This window comes from Acartia tonsa, chromosome 8, assembly GCF_053477335.1.
Source record: "Acartia tonsa isolate MP-2025a chromosome 8, ASM5347733v1, whole genome shotgun sequence".
In the NCBI taxonomy this organism is placed as follows: domain Eukaryota; kingdom Metazoa; phylum Arthropoda; class Copepoda; order Calanoida; family Acartiidae; genus Acartia; species Acartia tonsa.
In genome coordinates this window covers 40,305,103-40,321,397 of record NC_137267.1, presented here as the reverse complement: position 1 = coordinate 40,321,397, position 16,295 = coordinate 40,305,103, and the positions used below count along the sequence as shown (strand labels likewise).

Here is a 16,295-nt window from a genome sequence, read left to right as displayed (position 1 = left end):
AGGAAAGAAATCAATGAAAATTAGATAAAGGATTGTGCAATTGTTAATATTTATATTTCAGACAAGGATTTCTGTATGTACAAGGGAAGAAATCCACGAAAATTAGAGCTGGGATGGTGCAATTGTTAATATTACATTTCAGAGTAGGATATCTGTATGTACAAGTGAAGAAATCAATGAAAATTAGAGCAGGGATGGTGCAATTGTTAATATTTATATTTCAGACAAGGATATTTGCATTTTTAAGGAAAGAAATCAATGAAAATTAGAGCAGGGATGGTGAAATTTTTAAGATTTTATTTCAGACAGGGATATCTGTATATACAAGGTAAGAAATCAATTAAAATTAGAGCTGGTATGGTGCAATTATTAATATTTTTATTTCAGACAAGGATATCTTTATGCACAAGGGAAGAAATCAATAAAAAATAAAGCGGGGATAATGCAATTATTAATATTTATATTTCTGACAAGGATTTCTGTATGTACAAGTGAATAAAAATAATGAAAATTATAGCAGGGATGGTGCAATTATTAATATTTACATTTCAGACAAGGATATCTGTATGTACAAGTGAAGAAATCAATGAAAATTATAGCAGGGATGGTGCAATTATTAATATTTATATTTCAGACAAGGATATCTGTATGTACAAGTGAAGAAATCAATGAAAATTAGATAAAGGATTGTGCAATTGTTAATATTTATATTTCAGACAAGGATATCTGTATGTACAAGTGAAGAAATCAATGAAAATTAGAGCAGGGATGGTGCAATCAATAATATTTATATTTCAGACAAGGATATCTGTATGTGCAAGTGAAGAAATCAATAAAAATTAGAGCTGGGATGGTGCAATTGTTAATATTACATTTCAGAGTAGGATATCTGAATGTACAAGGGAAGAAATAATGAAAATTATAGCAAGGATGGTGCAATTATTAATATTTATATTTCAGACAAGGATATTTGTATGTACAAATGAAGATATTATGAAAATGGTGCAATTAATAATATTTATATTTATATTTCAGACAAGGATATTTGTATGTGCAAGGGAAGAAATCCATGAAAATGGGACAAGGATGGTACAAACATTTCTGTCAACTGTTACAGGTATGCATATTTACATTCTTTTTAGGGAGGGAGGGTACATTACATTTAATTGTAAATTTCACTGGTGACTGGTACCCAAAGTTTTGTTTACCAAGTTATCTTATTTTTTAACTCAAAAAACTGTCCCTTGTCCCTAGATGGATAGAATGTATAACATGATGTCAATAAAATATTTCTTCATTCATTTTCATTAGCAAATAATAAAACAAGGATGTCAACATCTATTAGAGCGAATCTTTTCAAACGGGATAGATAAATATATATATTAGGGGTATTACTTTTCTTATGACAGCCTTTTTTAAGCAAGGCTACTCTATAATTAACTTGTCAGTTAAACAGCTTGTTAGTCCGTTTTGCTATTGGAGAAATGCGATTAACTTTGCTTAAATCAAGATACACTGCTAAAATTATTTAATTACTTGTAGAAATTTTTGTTTGATTTATTTGTTATAGGAATTTATATACAATTATATAATCTTATTAAATGTTTTCCATCGAACTAGTTTCAAATTAACAAAAAAACAAAGGATGTTATTAATTAAAAATACAATAGGATTCATTTTTGTAATCTTTTTCAACTTTAAAGACGTAGATTCCTATGAAATGTTGGTATTTTTAATGACGCGAGGGATAAGACACTGGTCGTTGCAAGATTAATTATGTGAAACAATTATCCCCTTCTTTAGATTAGTGGAGGAAAAGTTAGTTAGACACTGTTAGTCTGTACCAACTAATCAAGATTTAATACAAGGAGCAAAGTTATTTCTCCCAACGAATGGGAAATATGCCCATAATACTTTTGGTGATGGTGTTATTTTGCAGTCCCCATTCATACATTTCGCTTTATTTTGTCTTATGATGGGTGCTTTCCCTCAAAGCAAGCACATAATGCATCCCCCCCCCCTCCCTAATTTTAAAAATAGTAATAGTGACCTTCGTTAAAAACAAACACATGACAACTGCCCCCTCCCCTTGATTTTCATTTATTTAACAATGTTGTGGGTCCCTGTGCTAGACTTGGCACTTTCAGGGAAATCTCCAATAAAACTTTGAGATTTTTACGTGGAATCTATATATATAGGGGCCCAAAGTCTTTTTTCCGCTAAAAGGTGTAAATTCTCCAGAAAGCAATCTGTAGCTTTTCATATAAAACATAAAATGACGTCACACTGGCCTACCATTGGTTATTTAGTCTGTGAATTGGCCTATCATTTCTTCATTTGTATTGTATTACGTAATTTTTTATAGGCACTATAAAGAGCTTTGGCTAATCTATTTTATCTTTTCTTTAGGTTCATGATAATACAAAAAGATTGACCCTGATACCTTACAATCAAACTGATGGAAAAATTGGACAAGGCGAAACAATCAGGTTAAAATATTTGTTAAATCCCACACATTTACTTAAGTAACAGGATGTCTGCCTGTCATGCTTTAGCATTTTGCCCGCTGATCCGATATGTTTCTCCTTTACTCTTTTTAAAACTATAATTGAAATTGGATTTGGCTCCATCCCATATTCCTCTTAAGTGCCCGTAGAGGCATCTAGGGGCGTATTAGATGTCCGCTGGTTCTGCATACTTAAGTAGACAGATGTGTGAGTGTTTATATGTGTTTCAGTGTATGTAGTGGTCTTAGGATAATATTTTGGGGAGGAGAATAATTATCTTCCCCCAAGAGATAAATCCCAAGGAAATTATACACCTGTTCTCCAACCCCCCCCCCCCCAAAAAAAAAAAACAAAAAAAAACATATTTATATATATACATATTCATAAATAATCTAGGGGATTTGAATATTTAATGGTCAAACACTAAATCTCGTTAACATAAAAATTTCACCGTTCAATTAACATATATACTGATTTACACAATAAGAGGAAAAAGTGTAATTTACAGTCCATTGTCCACTCTCTCCCTGACAATACAACATGATTTTAGAAAATCTTTGCTTTTTTTAATCTCCTGACCATGCATTGTATTGTAAATATTCTTTTAAAAATAAATCGCTAAAACTTTAGATGAGAAACCACTTCAACTATCCATCAATGATGGAAACTTTAACGCTTTCCCTTTAAGTGCTTATTGATTACCGAACCCTCCTCTCTCCCCTTATTTTTCAAATGAATTGACAATGAGAGCCGTGTTAGCTTTTTTCCTTAAGTCTAACCAAATCAGGGTTCTATATCTGCAGTGCCCTAACCCTACAGGGCTACTGAAATGTAGACAGACTTACACCAGTTAACGATAGAGTAGATTCAATATTTAATTCAAAATACAAACAGATTTTTTAAGTATTTATTTATATTGGATTAAATGCAGTTTTGGGTAAATATGATTAAATATGTATACTTTATTTAGCAATGGTTAAATATATTAAATGATTCAAACTATTGATTTAATATGCTGGAAAGTTCTGAAGTAGCGGGATGTCTGATTGTGTGTAAAAACACCAAAGCAGTAGGATGGTTGTCTGTTTAATTAATACAAATGTATTAATTAACTATACACTTTGAAGAGGTGGAATATCTGCCTGTGCAAACTCGTTGAAGTAGTAGGATGTCTGTAAGTAGCTGAATTGGTCTAATAAGACTCGACCCCAAACCAGAAGTGTTCTGTGTGTGGACTCTCAATTGCAACTGTTGTAATAAATGTTCTCTTAACTCTTCCAGAATAATTGAGAGTAATTGAGAGTAAAAACTTAAACTTGTCTGCAACTTAAATATATGACACTACCTAGTACCAAATATAACCTAAACTACCCTGAGGTATTATTTTAAAATTCTACCTTCCCCATTCCACTTAATTTAATTTTATTTTTGTTTTAAATCAGGGAGAAGGGGGGTTGGAGCTCAATAGGAACGTTGAGAGGAAAATGCCAAAACTTTGTATGTGCTTTCGCTATTTCTTTTTCTTGCGTCCATCAAGTTTACATACAAATTCTGATTCATAGGATAAGTTTTATATTTCATGGAAGCATTGATCCAATAGTTAGGGCCACTAGTAGGATTTTATATAATTTTTTTCAATTTGGTCGCTTTAAGGGAAAGCAAAAAATATGCTGAAAGTATTTGTTTTCATTTTCAAATATTATGAAAATTAAGATTTTTTTGTTTTAGTGTGATTAACTGTTTATGCAAAGACGACATCCCAGAAAAATTCAGGTAAACCATTTTTTCCAAATAACATGGACAATTATGTCCATAAGTAGTACAAAACAAGCTGACAAATTGGATGTAATACAACAGCATGTGTGTGTGTAGCCATAGTTTCTTAGTGTTTGGACCTAAGTAGTCATGGAGTAGATACAACAGCATGCTGTAATACAGTAATATTTATGAAAACCATATTTAAAAACGTTTTAATTCAGTGCTGTATATTAACTAAATATATAGAATTATTGTAATGTCATAATAGGCCAAATCTTTCCTAATTGTTAATTTCTACTTAGACAAAAACTAATTAAGGCTAAGGAAATCATTAAATTATATTAATATGCTAGCCTAGATATTTTTATTGGATTTGGCCTAGAGTCAGTTTTATAAATGCTTAAATATGGTTCAAATAAATAGGTATAAAAAAAAATTTCATTTATTTTAGATTCACCGTAACTGGCCATGACCTTTCAAGTGTAAATCCAGATTCTCAACGGATACCCGTGGTCACCTTTACCCTCCAGGTATACAATGACGTGCTTAAGTTTTTGGTGGGTTGTAGAAAATGAAATGTAAAAACTTATTTAATGCATTTGACGAATTAGTGGCGTGCAAAGAGTTTTAGCTGGGAATGCTCGATGCGCTGCGCACACAAAAATTCCTTCCTTGCGATTTTGACATCCCCCTTAAACTAAACTCGAGGGGCTGCAGCAGGGGCGTCCAAGCTTTTTTTTTTGGGGGGGGGGTAAAAAATTTTAGGGGGGGGGTAATTCGTGTTTGGGGGTGCTAAAATGGCGCGCGAAGCGCGCCGAAATTTTTTTTACCCCCCCCAAAATTTTTACCCCGGGGGTAAAATTTGATTGGGGGGGGTAATTACCCCCCCTAAAGTCTGTTGGGGGGGGTAAATACTCCCCCCAAATCTGTTGGGGGGGGGGTAATTACCCCCCCAAACTAATTTACCCCGGGGGTAAAATTTTTTGGGGGGGTAATTTAATTATGTAAAAAAAGCACCTACCTAATCTATTAAGTTAATAAGTACTATCCTATAACATAAAGTAGTAAGTAAGGTTTATTTGACTATAGCTTCAGATTTCATTACTTTTAATACTGAGTTCTCCTTTTTAGGAAAGCTTCACATAGATCCCATGATGGTTCCACACTATTATAGGTCAATCCTTTGAGTGGTTTTAGGCTATTTTTCTCTTCCTTTTTTACCCTTTAGAAAACACGAGTTCTTAGATGCTAAGGGCGCCACTACTATTCAAATATATAGTAGTATCTCATTCTTTAGAACATAAGAATACAATAATTAACTCACTAACCAATGAACCAATATGATTATACTTTAAAGTGAAGCGTCTTATAGGTCCTGGTAAGTTTTATAACTAGTTTTGAGACACCCTGACATCCTCCCAAAAGAAATCGCCTATAGAAATTCTTTTTCATTATTTAATGAAATATTTAATTTAGTTAGGTATCTATTTTATGGAATCTTCAGTGCTTTACAATTACATCATAGATCCCCGGGATGGTTTTAGCCCTTATAAAGGCCCAAGCAAATAAAACATGATCAAACTAATAAATTTTTTGTTATCATGGTTAAGAACTGTTTTAACTGGTTGGACTATATTGGGGTATAGTCCCTTTTGTGGCAACGCTCTTTAAGGGGCGTTTCTTTGTTTTTTTCACACAAGCTTCTCTCCTATTTCTAGCCCCTGCGGGGGGCCAATTGCTTAACCATGTGGGGCAATCACCTAAACCAATATAACCTATCCTAAAATAAACTATCAGTAAAATTTTTTTTTAAAGAACATTCAATTTGGGGGGGGTAAATACCCCCCCCCCCAAATTTTTTTTTTAAAGAACATTTATTTTGGGGGGGGGGGGTAATTACCCCCCCCAAAATCGTTTGGGGGGGGTAAATACCCCCCCCCAAAATCGTTGGGGGTGCCAACGGCACCCCCAAGGTAGGGGTAATTTTTTTTTGGGGGGGGGGTATTGTTCACAAAATTTTGGGGGTGCCAAATGGCCCATTACCCCCCCCCCCCTTGGACGCCTATGGGCTGCAGACCCACCTTCTGCACGTCTCGGTGACGAATTATAATACAAGCTTGGACTGTTTTTTTTCTACAAAATAAAGATTAGTCCAAAATTTTTTTGGGTATCGAATGTTCTTTTTTCATTTGAAATGTCAGGTGGAAATGTCATTTATAGATTTATATTTTTCTAGGCTCTTTCTGACCAAGAAAGAAAACAATGGGTAGAGGCTTTAGGAGGCAGCTGGTCAACATTATCAACACTTCAGGTAGGAGTATAACCTGTGCGACTCTAGCGTAACATGTAGTGCAACCGCTCGTCGACTGAGGGGTTATGGGTTCGTACCTCGGCACTTACCGTAGCATAATCAATGACGATAAAAGTTGTACTTACTCCTGCTATGTCAGATACTTTACATTAATAGTAAGAGATGGGGAGATTTCATGGTTTAAATGGCGCAACTCATAATCATGCATTGTTAAGACTTTGAGATAAAGGATGTTAAATCAAAATGTTGAATGTCTGCAATTTAATTAGTCTACAAATATTATGTTATAGTTATGGCCCGATTATATAATAGTAGGGTGCGGTAAGAGAAAATGCGCCTAAAATTAGTCCTTTTTTATTTGCTTCATTTGTAATGTTTAGCATAAGTTTGTCCAGATTATATGTTGGGCTTCCTATGCCAGGTAGATGAGCAAATATGTACGCACAGCTGTGTATCCCCATATAAAAGTAACAGGATGTGTGTCTGTCTTTATGTGTTTAACGAAGGATATTGCCAAACGCTAAACCGATATGGTTCTTGTTTATAGATTTGCTTCTTTACATTTGATAAATTATTTTCAGAGGTTACGGGCAGATAGCATAGAAGAAAATCTCAACAGTTCAGCGTTCTTATTTTTGAAAGATTGTCTAGAGGTATAATTGTTTTTCTTTTGGTTGAAAAGCCACAAGGTAAACTGGGAGAGGACAATGGACGATTAATCAACCTTTGTCTGTTCTTAAGTGAATAAATTTTGTCTTTTGTGGCTGATATTAATTTAACTTTAGCCTCAAAAGCGTTTAGACATGGAGGCCCCCCCCCCCCCAAAGGGTGTAAAAATCTTCATTAAAAAAAAGAGAATGAAAAATAAGTTTTTATTTCTTTTTATCTTTTAATGAATAGAAAAAAATGAATAGTTTCATGATAATTTTGCTATAATCTGCTCTAGAGAAATAGGATTTATTATTTTCTGTGAATGGTGTGTACAAAAGGGAAAAGACAATAGACGATAAATTGATATACATCCCAAATTATGATGAACAAAATCATCCCTTTTGTGGATTGAATTATTAGTTGAAACTACTATATTGCTAAAAAGCTAACGTTTATATCGATTGTAATTTATAGTCAGTTTTACCCTCCCTTCTTAACTAATACAGACTGAGACGTACACAAAAAATTACCATTTTTTTTTACCTGTTGGAAAGTATAAAAGGAGAAAGGGTGATTAATTAATCCAACTATCAATATTTTTGTCTAACTAACTATAATTTAATATATAAATCCATCTTTCTATGCATCCATCTGTCTATCCATCTATCCATCAATCAGGCTATTTATCTATTTATTCATCTACATTCTACATATAACCATTTATATAGCTTTCTAACGCAACAGCGTTTAGTATCCAATAAAAATGACGTCATACAAGATAAATGACCAATGTACAATGTACCAATGGTAAATTACAATGTATACTGGCCTATCTTTAGCCATTTGTATTGCATAATGTAAATTTTTTATTGGACACATTCTAACCAACTATCTTTCTCTCAATTAATTTATTTATCTGCTATCCGCTTCGCCCCTAGATGCCTCTAGTGGTTCTATAAATGTTTTTTTAAATAATACGTAACATTTCTATGTAAAAAAAATTATCGATGTGGTGGTATCCTCTCCAAAAATAGTTAGAAACCTTCCCGGGTCTATGAGAAGCTACCCCGTTAAGGAGAACCCGATCGGTTCAGCAGTTAGCGAGATCCTTCAGTACACACATCCTGTTACTTTATTTTAAGAATACATGCATCAAGGTATCTATCTATACTAGGAGCTTGAGCACCGAGGGATGAACGAAGTTGGTTTATACCGAGTGGATGGGGTTAATTCAAAAGTAAAAGATTTCTTAAATCAGGTATGGTAAATTTTTTTAGTTCAATAATTTCTTTCAAACATTTTGGTGACCTTTTGCGATATTATATTATGAAAAATTAAAAAAAAAGTATTTTAATATCTGCGGCAAACTATTTAAGATACGATAACTATTTTGTAATCTAAGATTTTAATTTTTAAAGGCTATGAACCCAGACGAACCTACCCCAGATATAAGAGATCCAAAGGCGAGAGTTTATACATTTCAAACAACAATTTTTCAAAAAGATTTTAAACGAGTAAAAGTCCTGTATTTAAACGTTTTTAAACATATTCACAGTTTGTTTTAACTAATATTGTGAGCAAAGTTTCCTACACTTTTATTATTGGTATTTTAAAACATAAAATATATTGCGGTATTTTTATCATGCAGATCTCAGACACAACATAATCTAGTTCATTCCTACGCGGAACCTACTAATTCATACCTTACCTTTGCCCGTGTATGACAGGTGTCCTACTTTAATTTCCCCTGACTATTCCAGGTTAGTGATAAGCCTTCTTATGCCGCTTAAAACGGTGTGCGGACATGGCGTACAACTTCATAGATTTTTAAAGATAATCGTTACCAGGAACATTTTATCGTGAATTGCACTAAATCCTAATAATCAAATTCTACTGGAGGACTTGTACCATCGACCCCCTAACCCTTCAACTCCTTATAACTAAATGTATAAACAACCACAACTGCCCAAAAGGCATGGGAGTCTAAGACGCTTGCTAGCGCAGTGAAGCACTACCTGCGAGAGTTGCCACTGATGACCTACCACCTGTTCAACCAGTTCATTGAGGCCGCCAAGAAGGAGAATGACAACGAGAGGGTCAAGGCTATTAAAGACGGTAACTTATTTTGATATTTATAGAAGCACAGCACTATATTAGACTATTAGCAGCTACGCCTCTAGAGACCTTTAGAACACTTGAGGAAGGGGGAAGTTGAATTCAAAAACCCAATTTTTTAATTTATATTTTAAAAGAAAAAGTATAATTTCTTTAATGGGTATTTTTCTAGGAGTGATTTCTCTTGGGAGGGTGTTGATATCCTCCCTCAAAATAGTTATAAACCTTCCCAGGACCTATGAGAAGCTACCCTGTAAATATCTGTTCAGCGGTTAGCGAGATCCCTCGGTACAAATAAACAGACAGACACCCTGTTATTATAAGGAAAACTAAAGGTTTAAAAGTTTGGACCAATACTTAGTCAATTTATTGTTTTATTAGCGCGATGTCTATAACATTTTTTAAATAACGAATGTCAGAAAGTTTTTATTAATTTTGATTTGTATTATTTTCAGTTGTGAACGAGCTTCCTGATGCTAACAGACAATTAATATCTGTTTTAATTCAACATTTACATAAGGTACAACTATATAATAGATGTATAATTAAACAGACAAAAAGACAGACAAAGAGTCAGACCAACAGACAGACAGACAAGCAGGCAGGTAGAGAAATAGACAGACAAACAGCCAAACAGAGACAGACAGACACACAAATAGACAGACAAATAGACAGTAAGACAGAAAGACAGACGGACAGACAAATAGACAGACAAACAGACAGACAGACAAAGAGACAGACAGACAGACAGACAATCAGTTAGACAAACAAAGAGACAAACAGACAGACATACAAATAGACAGACAAACTAACACACAGACAGACAAACATACATACAAACACACCGTAAAACAGACAAATAAACTGACATTTAAAAAAGACAGTTAAACATAAAGAGGGACAGCAATTCCAACAGACACCCAGATAGATAGATAAACATTAAACAATATAACTTTTTATGTGTTAAAGACATTGAAATTCAGGGTTATAAACAATTAAGTAACTTGATATTTATTTGTCCCAAAAATAGTATTTTAAACCAGGGATCGGAAGCCGCGCCTCAGCCGCGCATAAGCCTCAGTTTTAAACCTGCTTGTGAGCATAAAAAGAAATTTCAGAAAGAAGGATTGTCTTCTAAAGAGCAGTTTTATACATCCAGCTGAATTTTATAGTGATAAAATGAAGATTTCACTGAGGCTTACACGCGGCTTACGCGCGGCTTCCGATCCCTGTTTTAAACCTTTCGCCAAAATGCCATGATTTTATATCAGCCAAAAGAAAGAAAAACAAATTTGAATTTTAAAAAATTGTATACTAACTGATCTATCCATTTTAAAGATCTTACTAGGCACACAATGACTTTATAATAAAGGATTTATTTTACTTGGATCTTACACCAGATTATAATGTACTCAAATAAAACTCTTAGCTGGCTAAAATAACGATACATCTCTGTACCCCATACCTTCCCCTTCTACATGATAAGAAATGATATCCATGTTAGTAACCTAAATGTTTTCCCTGTCATAATAGCCACGTATACAGAATAATTTTAAACAACCTTGAACTGAGTTTATTTTTGGATATAGACGAGTTATTATAATCTGTTGAAAATTTATGCTTAAAAGAGTAATATTATACTTTCACAGTTATAAGTATGTTGTTTATGTAAGTTTTAAAATATTAAAGAGTTGTTAATATGAAGGGCATTTTAAGGCATATGTTATATTTTTGCAAGAGATTAGTTTGAATTTTTTAAAAAGGTAGATGCATAAATGTGTACATGGGGGGGGGGGTAATTGTGAAAACCCCACCCCCCTGATCATTTCATTTCCAAGAAAGGAAACTCGTCTCAGGGGGGTAGACATATCTTAATAGAGGGGTGTACAGACACCCCCCCCCCTCTTATCTTAAAAAATGTTGTGTTAAAAGGTCTAGATGGTAGATCTGGAAGCTTTAATTTCTTACACCCTTCCCCAAGAGATTGACTTTTGCTCTAAAATTTCACTAAACTCTATGATTACATAACATTTAAATTTTAGGTTGCAGAAAACAGTGATCAGAACAAAATGACCGCTAGTAACCTGGGAGTTGTTTTTGGTCCCACTTTATTAAGGTATGTTTTTGTTTTAAAAATAGTGACTACGCCCCAAGAAAAATGAACAATCTCAAGACTTAAATCTATAAATAAACCAGCCTAAAACCATCCCAGGACTCTTTTAAAGCTTTCTTAATTAGAAATGGTTAGCAAATCTCAATCAACGGACAAACAAAAAAACCATCTACCTCGCTTTATTATAAAATTGGATCATGGAAAGAAAACAGAGTCATTCCTAAATTAGGACAGAAGTCACCTTCCTAGGAAGGACATAAGTAGCCTTCCTTAAGTGAGAATTTGTTAGATGAAGGGCATAACATGCCTCCCTTAACAAAGATTTTGCAAGATTGAGGACATAAGTAGCCTCCCTTCACCTCATAAAACCTAGCTTTTTGATTCTTCACATAGCAAAATCTTGCATAAAATTGGTTTTTGGTCCATCACATAGCAAAATATTGGAAAACTTAGCTTTTCTGTCCTTCACATAGCTAATTCTTGCAAAACATAGCAAATTCTTGCAAAACATAGCAAGTTCTTGCAAAACATAGCAAATTCTTGCAAAACATGGCAACTTCTTGCAAAACATAGCAAATTCTTGCAAAACATAGCAAATTCTTGCAAAACATAGCAAATTCTTGCAAAACATAGCAAATTCTTGGAAAACTTAGCTTTTCTGTCCTTCACATAGCTAATTCTTGCAAAACATAGCAAATTCTTACAAAACATAGCAAATTCTTGCAAAACATTGCAAATTCTTACAAAACATAGCAAATTCTTGAAAACTTAGCAAATTCTTGCAAAACATAGCAAATTCTTGGTAAACTTAGCTTTTCTGTCCTTCACATAGCAAATTCTTGCAAAACATAGCAAATTCTTGCAAAACATAGCAAATTCTTGGTAAACTTAGCTTTTTTGTCCTTCACATAGCAAATTCTTGCAAAACATAGCAAATTCTTGGAAAACTTAGCTTTTCTGTCCTTCACATAGCTAATTCTTGCAAAATATAGCAAATTCCTACAAAACATAGCAAATTCTTGCAAAACATAGCAAATTCTTACAAAACATAGCAAATTCTTGCAAAACATAGCAAATTCTTGCAAAACATGGCCAATTCTTAGAAAACTTAGCTTTTCTGTCCTTCACATAGCTAATTCTTGCAAAATATAGCAAATTCTTACAAAACATAGCAAATTCTTGCAAAACATTGCAAATTCTTACAAAACATAGCAAATTCTTGCAAAACATAGCAAATTCTTACAAAACATAGCAAATTCTTACAAAACATAGCAAATTCTTGCAAAACATAGCAAATTCTTGCAAAACATAGCAAATTCTTGGAAAACTTAGCTTTTCTGTCCTTCACATAGCTAATTCTTGCAAAACATAGCAAATTCTTACAAAACATAGCAAATTCTTGCAAAACATTGCAAATTCTTACAAAATATAGCAAATTCTTACAAAATATAGCAAATTCTTACAAAATATAGCAAATTCTTACAAAATATAGCAAATTCTTGGAAAACTTAGCTTTTCTGTCCTTCACATAGCTAATTCTTGCAAAACATAGCAAATTCTTACAAAAAAATAGCAAATTCTTACAAAACATTGCAAATTCTTACAAAATATAGCAAATTCTTGGAAAACTTAGCTTTTCTGTCCTTTACATAGCTAATTCTTGAAAAACATAGCAAATTCTTACAAAAAATAGCAAATTCTTGCAAAACATAGCAAATTCTTACAAAACATAGCAAATTCTTACAAAACATAGCAAATTCTTGCAAAACATTGCAAATTCTTGCAAAACATTGCAAATTCTTGCAAAACATAGCAAATTCTTGCAAAACATAGCAAATTCTTGGAAAACTTAGCTTTTCTGTCCTTCACATAGCTAATTCTTGCAAAACATAGCAAATTCTTACAAAACATAGCAAATTCTTACAAAACAGAGCAAATTCTTGCAAAGCATAGCAAATTCTTGCAATAGGGCTCCCAAACTCAAAAACAAATTTTCAGCGCGATCCGACCACCGGTTCTCAAGATATGGTGACCTGGTGTCCTTGGTACCGAGGGTAAGATTTGGGAAATGGTTCGAATCCTTAGTAAATTTGGCTAAGTCCAAAAATTTTTTGACACTTAGAATATTTTCGACCTGGTGTCCACTCAGTAGGTACGCTTGGTGTCACCTGGGTATTTTTTCTTCAAAAATTTGACTAAGTGTCAGAATATTTTTGGACTTAGCCAAATTTACTAAGGATTCGAACCATTTCCCAAATCTTACAGTCGGTACCAAGGACACCAGGTCACTGTATCTCAAGAACCGGTGGTCGGATCACGCTGAACATTTGTTTTTGAGTTTGGGACCCCTAATGCAAGAATTTGCTATAATTTGCAAGAATTTGCTACGTTTTGTAAGAATTTGCTATGTTTTGTAAGAATTTGCTATGTTTTGCAAGAATTAGCTATGTGAAGGACAGAAAAGCTAAGTTTTCCAAGAATTTGCTATGTTTTGCAAGAATTTGCTATGTTTTGCAAGAATTTGCTATGTTTTGCAAGAATTTGCTATGTTTTGCAAGAATTTGCTATGTTTTGCAAGAATTTGCTATTTTTTGCAAGAATTTGCTATATTTTGCAAGAATTAGCTATGTGAAGGACAGAAAAGCTAAGTTTTCTTAGAATTTGCCATGTTTTGCAAGAATTTGCTATGTTTTGTAAGAATTTGCTATGTTTTGCAAGAATTAGCTATGTGAAGGACAGAAAAGCTAAGTTTTCAAGAATTTGCTATGTTTTGTAAGAATTTGCTATGTTTTGTAAGAATTTGTTATGTTTTGCAAGAATTTGCTATCTTTTGTAAGAATTTGCTATGTTTTGTAAGAATTTGCTATGTTTTGCAAGAATTTGCTATGTTTTGTAAGAATTTGCAATGCTTTGCAAGAATTTGCTATGTTTTGTAAGAATTTGCTATGTTTTGCAAGAATTAGCTATGTGAAGGACAGAAAAGCTAAGTTTTCTTAGAATTTGCCATGTTTTGCAAGAATTTGCTATGTTTTGCAAGAATTTGCTATGTTTTGTAAGAATTTGCTATGTTTTGCATAAATTTGCTATGTTTTGCAAGAATTTGCTATGTTTTGCAAGAATTTGCTATGTTTTGCAAGAATTTGCTATGTTTTGCAAGAATTTGCTATGTTTTGCAAGAATTTGCTATGTGAAGGACAGAAAAGCTAAGTTTTCTAAGAATTTGCTATGTTTTGTAAGAATTTGCTATGTTTTGCAAGAATTTGCTATGTTTTGTAAGAATTTGCAATGTTTTGCAAGAATTTGCTATGTTTTGTAAGAATTTGCTATGTTTTGCAAGAATTAGCTATGTGAAGGACAGAAAAGCTAAGTTTTCCAAGAATTTGCTATGTTTTGCAAGAATTTGCTATGTTTTGCAAGAATTTGCTATGTTTTGCAAGAATTTGCTATGTTTTGTAAGAATTTGCTATGTTTTGCAAGAATTTGCTATGTTTTGTAAGAATTTGCAATGTTTTGCAAGAATTTGCTATGTTTTGTAAGAATTTGCTATGTTTTGCAAGAATTAGCTATGTGAAGGACAGAAAAGCTAAGTTTTCCAAGAATTTGCTATGTTTTGCAAGAATTTGCTATGTTTTGCAAGAATTTGCTATGTTTTGCAAGAATTTGCTATGTTTTGCAAGAAGTTGCCATGTTTTGCAAGAATTTGCTATGTTTTGCAAGATGAAGGACATAAACAGCCTTCCTAATGTAAGAATTTGTCAGACAAAGGACATAAGTCACCTCCCTTAAGTTAGAATTTGTTAGATGAAGGACATAAGTAGCCTTCTTTAGATCAATTTCTAGTGACTTCTGTCCTAATTAGGAATGACTTTGTTTTCTTTCCATGATCCTAAAATTTAATATGGAGATATGGAAAGTGTCATGTTTAACGTCATAAAAATATATCTAAATCCTTCTCTTTTTTAGAGGTTTCCATTCTAACTTCTCCTCTCATCTTCCTGTTTAGGCGTATTTTTATGACGTCACACATGACACTTGCTGTATCTCCATTTGATATATGTAATTGAATTTAAGATTTTAACCTATTGAACTTTAAATTTAATTTCTATTTTATAAGAAAAGAATTGAAAAGGTTTTGTAAAAGCTAATTGCTTTTGCTAGAAACCCTTAAGTACCTTAGAATTACTTTATTAATTTGATATTTTATGGCTTTAAATAGAAATTTTAATTAAATTAAAGAGATGCTTTATAAGTATAGAAATTAAAAGAATGTATTTTACTTTAAAGAGAGGAAAGGTGACATTTAACTGTAAAATATATTTGCTTTATAAAAACGTTCTCTCATTCATCAGCTTAAAACCATAAATACTTTTTTACCCAATAATGATTGGTTGATACAAACTACCAATGCCCAAAACCTTCAACCAATAATTTTATTTGTCGAAGTGATAATTTTGTTTTAAAAGGGTGTATATAATTTATCTTTCGTTGTCTCATCCCTTTACATCCCTGACTTTGTTAGATTTTAAAATTAAATAATACTTTTTTTGTTCAGGCCACGAGAAGAAACATGTGCCTCCATTGTTGACATCAAGTTTAGAAACCAGGTATTTATTTTCCAGGATTGCTACGAAACCGATTAAAACCCGCTGTATTATAATCAGTTCTAAGCCATATTGAAAAATTATGTATAGCATCGTATTATATCAAGCTCTCTACGAATAAAATGCTGGTTTTATCTTACATTTTTATATCTGCGGAAAGCTGTTTATAATATTATGCAATAAATAACTATTCCAGTATGTCTTCGCAACCGATTAATATCTGCTGGATTAGAACCGGT

At 32.9% G+C, this 16,295-nt stretch overlaps 1 protein-coding gene across 1 annotated transcript in view; it reads left to right on the top strand.

Moving 5' to 3' along the window:
- Positions 1–16,295, top strand: part of LOC145326613 (rho GTPase-activating protein 26-like) — a 51,548-nt gene that overhangs the window by 33,505 nt on the left and 1,748 nt on the right. Inside the window, exons 14-25 of the mRNA XM_080169983.1 lie at positions 1,036–1,117; positions 2,410–2,489; positions 4,236–4,280; positions 4,717–4,795; positions 6,502–6,576; positions 7,158–7,229; positions 8,402–8,485; positions 8,646–8,690; positions 9,201–9,342; positions 9,798–9,862; positions 11,385–11,458; positions 16,008–16,059. Coding sequence (XP_080026109.1) covers positions 1,036–1,117; positions 2,410–2,489; positions 4,236–4,280; positions 4,717–4,795; positions 6,502–6,576; positions 7,158–7,229; positions 8,402–8,485; positions 8,646–8,690; positions 9,201–9,342; positions 9,798–9,862; positions 11,385–11,458; positions 16,008–16,059 — 895 coding nt within the window. The remainder of the gene's footprint in view (positions 1–1,035; positions 1,118–2,409; positions 2,490–4,235; positions 4,281–4,716; positions 4,796–6,501; positions 6,577–7,157; positions 7,230–8,401; positions 8,486–8,645; positions 8,691–9,200; positions 9,343–9,797; positions 9,863–11,384; positions 11,459–16,007; positions 16,060–16,295) is intronic.